This window comes from Micromys minutus, assembly GCF_963924665.1.
Source record: "Micromys minutus genome assembly, chromosome: 2".
In the NCBI taxonomy this organism is placed as follows: Eukaryota; Metazoa; Chordata; class Mammalia; order Rodentia; family Muridae; genus Micromys; species Micromys minutus.
In genome coordinates, this window is record NC_137971.1 from 56,859,074 (window position 1) to 56,864,751 (window position 5,678).

At 43.7% G+C, this 5,678-nt stretch overlaps 1 protein-coding gene across 1 annotated transcript; it reads left to right on the top strand.

The window, feature by feature from the left end:
* Positions 1-3,968: 3,968 nt before the first annotated feature.
* Positions 3,969-4,745, top strand: LOC308416513 (THO complex subunit 4-like; the record flags this gene model as incomplete). Its single annotated transcript, XM_080911531.1, has 1 exon — positions 3,969-4,745. The coding sequence occupies one exon, from the start codon at positions 3,969-3,971 to the stop codon at positions 4,743-4,745; it is 777 nt and encodes a 258-aa protein (XP_080767657.1).
* Between the last annotated feature and the right edge of the window lie 933 nt (positions 4,746-5,678).

The window sequence follows — 5,678 nt, forward strand, 5'->3', positions numbered from 1 at the left end:
TGTATGTGTGAGTGTTTAGGGGGTGTTCACTGACATTTCCCTGGATAAACCCTGTAACACTTGCTGTGAACTTTTTGCTTGGTATTCACAAAACCAAAATTTACATATCATTGCATAATTGAGACAGATGGAGGCATGCATGTATTCCTAGAAATGTAAGTCTGTGTGAAGGCTCAGAAATCCAATGTCATTTTTTGCTTTAATAGAAGGTGTGAGGCAAGCTAGCACTGAATTAAGATGTTATCAAACAATTTAAAAAGTATGTTATGGAGGGACATGGAAACCCTGGGTTTTAGAATGTTCGAGGGCATTTCAGAAAAATAGGATCACTGGGCATGTAGAGATTCTCAGTGGTTACTGGGCATAGAGCAAAGCTGTAGGAGTAGATCATGTCTTTGTTAGGATTTACTGTTCTGAACAGACACCATGACCAAGGCAAGTCTCATCAATAACAATGTTTAATTGTGGCCAGCTTGAATGTTCAGAGTTTCAATCCATTATTATCCAAGTAGGAGCATGGCAGAAACAGGCAGGCATTGTGCAGGAGGAGAGGAGAGGTCTATATTTTCATCCAAAGGAAGCCAGGTACAGACTGGATAACCTCAGGCAGCTTGGAGGAGGTTCTGCTAGCCCACCCCCACTGTGACACACTTGCTCCAGCAAGGCCCCAGTTTGTAATAATTCCACCCTCTGGGCCAAGCATATGCCAACCACCACATTCCACTCCCTGGCCCACATAGGCTTGTTCAAACACATGAGCCTATGGGGTGCCACACCTAAACATAGCAGAATGAAAAAGTACATTTAGCTCATCTTCCAAAGTCCCCATAATCTGCAGCAGTCTCAACAATGTTAGAAGTGCAAAGTTCAGTCTCTTCTAAGATCCATCCAATCATTTAACTTGAATTCAGAGCAAGACAGGAAAGCAGCTGGGGAAACTCCAAACCCTGCCATCTCCATGTCTGATATCAAAGCAGTCTTCAGATCTCCAACTCCTTTTTCATCTTTGTTGACTGCAACAAATTTCTTTCTCCTGAGCTGGTTCCACTTCTCCTTCACAGCTTTCCTTGGCTGCTATCCTGAGACAGGTCTTCAACATCTTTCAGTCTCCAAGGCAGCTTCAATGATGCAGCTTCTGGTTTCAATATGGGGGAACCACACATGATCTTCTGGATTTTTCAAAGGGCTGGCATCATTTCTCAAGCTCTGCCCTCTGTAGCACTTTAAGGTCAGGTTGATCCACAATTTTTTTTTTTTTTTTTTTTTTTTTTTTTTTTTTTTTTTTTGTTTTTGTTTTGGTGATCATTCACAGATAGTACTGGCATCTCCAATACCCTGGGGTCTTCCACTGCAAGTAGCCTCACCAATAGCCTCTCCCGGGTTCCCTTCAAGGTGCCAAGATTCAAATCTTTTGCATGTCTTATTCCTTCCTGGATTTTCCACTATAACTTGTCCTTAGCCATACAGGACAAGCTAATAACTAGCAGGTGATCATCCTGAGATGGCCAGCCTTAGGTTATTATATAGTCTGGTACTGGCTCACCCTCTTTGAGGAAATGTGTAAGAAATTCAATTTAGGAAAGATCCCGGGTATTAATCTGCTTTCCCCATTATTATTAAACATACATAACAATCATTAAGTTCTAGCACACCCCTTTAGAGCAGATCTCTGCAGATCTCTGAAGATGTACTTTCTTGTAGTGATGATAAATAGACTTAAAATGACTTAAGTCATAAGGATGAGCCATAAGATTCCTAAACTTATAACTGATTATTAAGCTCTTTTATAGTGAGACTGCCATTAGGTCAGATCTGAGAGCCAAAACTGCAATGAGAACTTTGCCAGTCTCCTAAGTGACACCTGTTAATTACTCTTAGATTGTCACCAGACTTTCTCCTACTCAGAGCACATTCCAAGAGAATGTATTATTATTAACCAAAGGTCATAAAAAGGGAACCTACAATTTATTATAGGTGCTAGTGCAGAGTATAAAATATTGACTGTTTATCTATCTATACAAAGCTTCAGTGATAACTTAGTTCTAGTTTTAAGCCTTCAGTGAACGTGTGGAGCTGAGACACGTGATGCAAGTTTAGCCAGATAATCGCTCCTAATGGATATGCTTGTAAAATTCTCTGTTGTAGACTTCTATTTCAATTTATGATTTGACTTTTGGTGTGAACTTGTGATAAGCTTTGTAACATGTGATCATGTATTCTGAAAGATGTATGGGTATGGAGGACAAGGAGAAGTTATTCATTCTATCCCCCCACCACCCCCACCCTTTCCCTTTGGAGGATTTTCATAGGACACTTTTACTACTTAGCAATTAACATTATAATCACTTTTCTAAGTGTCCCTTTTTTTCCTGTGACTACCTTCTAGCAGACTAAAAGTTAGAGGTCAGCAGTTTCAGCTGAGCTAGTACAAAGTCTATTTACTTAATCCCTTGCTGTTTTAAGAAGAGGTGCTAAGTGACAGAGACTGCACTCTCTGGCCTCAAGAGACCACAGAAGGTAGGTCAGGCACAAAAGCATAGTAACTTAGACTTAGATAGTAAAATTTATTTTACAGCAACCCTCAATACCTCATCCAAATTTTAACCACCACCCAAGCTCTTCCTCCTCTCTGGTCTCAAGAAGAAAAAGAGCCCCCATGTTGGGGCTGGATCCTAGCAACAATGTACTTTCATCAGTGGGATTCCATGGTCTCTCACAGAGCCAAGCCTCAGTTGTCTTTCCTGACACCATCAAAACCAGTGGCACATGGGTGACTCTTAAATATTACCAAGTACATTTGCAGTATGAAGTACAACCCTGGCTATCTTGAAACCAAACTTATTTGTGCTGTCAGAAAACACTTCCCAGAAGATTCGACCACAGTCTGTTCTTCATCCCCTCTAATCGATCAGTTCCAGATGGCAGGCTTCAATTATCTAAAGGGCTCTTCTACTCTTAACTATAAAGCCAGAAACACATAGCCAAAGTTGTCAAGTCCTTCTATTGCAAAAGCTGGAAAATGGCCCTCTTGTTTTGTTACATTGTCCCTTGCTTCCTCTTTTCCAGGTCCTTCATTGATTAAGCTCAGCTGTAGTGCATCTTGCTCTGTCGATTGACCTTGAACTCAGAAACCTGCAGGCTTATCTCTAAGGATTAAAGGTGTGTACCACCATCCTGGATTTAAGCTCCTCCTCACCTAGACCTTTCCCTGTATCAGGCTGGCCTTTAACTCAGAAATCTGCTTGACTTTATCTCCTGGGATTAAAGTGTGTATCACCATGCCTGGATCTAAACTTAGGTGGGTAGGTTCTTGCAAGAGGATTCTAGAACTTAGAGTTCTGAAACAACCCTTGCTTCACAGCAAGAACACGTCCTGTACCACACTCAAAAGCACATAACAATTAAGCAAGGGAAGAAAAATAATCCTCAGTTTCAGTGATTTTTTTTTAATTAACAAGAGAAATACTTGAGAGATGGTGTGGTGTGGAGATATTCTCACAGTGAACTCTGATTCAATGAATGAAGTGGATGAATGTTACATAGAGATTAAAGTAATGTGGAATGTAACCAACTAATCCACTTCCAAGTTGAGGTTTAGGGTGTGGCTACAACAGGGCGGGGCGAGCAGAGATGTATATAAAACCTTCAAGGAGCCAGAGATCACACTCAGACGTGGAGCCTTGACAGCTGCCTAGTTTGGTTGGGACTCAGAGACCTATCTGCAGTGCTCAGAACTGGTAAGTTATTGGATTTCCTTGGGTCAGGTAGTTTGACATAGACAAATTCAGACTCCAGAATAGGACCAAAATGGTCATTTCTGCCTCCTTAGAGGAACCCATTGAAGACCTTAGATGTAATTCCAAGTGAGATTTTAGCTTCACATCAATGTTAGCCTGTTGATATCATTATTATGCTTGATTTTGTTAAAAGGTCGTTCTATGGATACGAGGCCCGAATCTGTGCCCACCATGGAAGACAAAATGGATATGTCTTTGGAAGACATCATTCAGCTGAACAGGAGCCAGCCAGGAGGCCGCGGTGGGGGCCGGGGTCGCGGCAGGTTCGGGTCCAAGGGCGACCAAGGCAGCGCAGAGCAGGCACCTGTGCAGGTGAAAGGAGGCAGCAGGCCTAGGTGGAACCGGCCCGCCATCTTCCGAGGCTTCGCAGGTGGCAGAGGTGGCAGGAACCGGCCAGCAGCATACAGCAGACCTAAACGCCTTCAGGACAAGTGGAGGCAGCATGACCTATTGGACCGCGGCTTCCGGGGTGGAGCCGGTGTGGAGACCTGTGGGAAGCTGCTGGTGTCAAACCTGGACTTCGGAGTGTCAGACGCTGATATACAGAAACTCTTTGCCGAATTTGGAACCTTGAACAAAGCCGCTGTGTGCTATGATCGCTCTGGACGAAGTGTAGGGACAGCACTTGTGTACTTTGAATGGAAAGCCGATGCCCTGAAGGCTATGAAGCAGTACAATGGTGTCCCTTTGGATGGCCGCCCTATGAACATCCAGCTCGTCACATCACAGATCGATACAAGGCGAAGACCCGCACAAAGCATAAACAGAGGTGGCATGACAAGAAATGGTGGCTCCGGGGGTTTTGGTGTTGGTGGCACCAGGAGAGGGACTCGTGGAGGCACCAGGGGAAGAGGTAGAGGCACAGGCAGAGACTCAAAGCAGCAGCTTTCTGCAGAGGAGTTGGATGCCCAGCTTGATGCTTATAATGAAATGATGGACACCAGCTAAACAACCAAGCAAATCCGCACGAGCAACAGGACCCAGGAGCCTCGTTTCTGACGTGTAGATGAGGGAGGCTTGAACCCGGACTGTGCGGACAATGGTGGATTTGTTTTTCTTTTTTTTTTCCTGTTTTCCTGTTTTGAAATGGGACCTAAGGACTCATGTAAAGGGTTTCTTTTCTTTTTCCCTTTAATTCTGAAACAGATTGTTTTGTAGTGAATTGTATTAGAGATACATTTTACTGGTCGCTGTTGTAAAGAAGGTGGTACTTTCAACATTGCCATAATAAAATAAAAATGTGTGTTAAAAAAATAGAAAGGTCTTCCTATGTTGAATATCTCTTCTAGAAACGGCTGCGTTTCTCTAGGTAGGCTGGAAATCAAGATTCCGCTGACGCAGCAGCCTCTTCAGGGCTAAGATTAACAATAGCATGTTCCCTCCTATTTTCATTCTCAGAAAAACTTGCCTGTGTTTGTTTCTGTGAGATCCTGGCTCAGGCTGTAGAGCTGTAGACCATGTATGTTTGATCCTCTTTAGCTACAATAAATAAAAGCATATTTGTGTGTTACTCAAATACCTTACCTTAGGCTTTGCACTGCATCATTTTAAAATAGCTTTGGGGGATCCGCCCGGAAAGCCCATGTGCTTGGTCCAATGCTCAGGGGCTTTGCCATCTGGAACAGCAGAGATCCAAGAGCACAGGTCAGGTGAGATTGTGCTGTGAGTAACCAAAGCACAGAGAGGGGTAGTTGGAGCACTCGGGAAAAGGTGCCTGCCACAGTAGGGCCAGATACTGGCAGAGGGACTGGGAATCTTCCTTGAAAGCTTGGGCTCGCTGACTAAACTCACCGGCCCACAGTTAGGCACAGGCCCTAGTCAGTGGGAACCCAGGTCTGCGTGGAAAGGCAGTGCTTAATGTTCAACTCTACAGATCCTCTT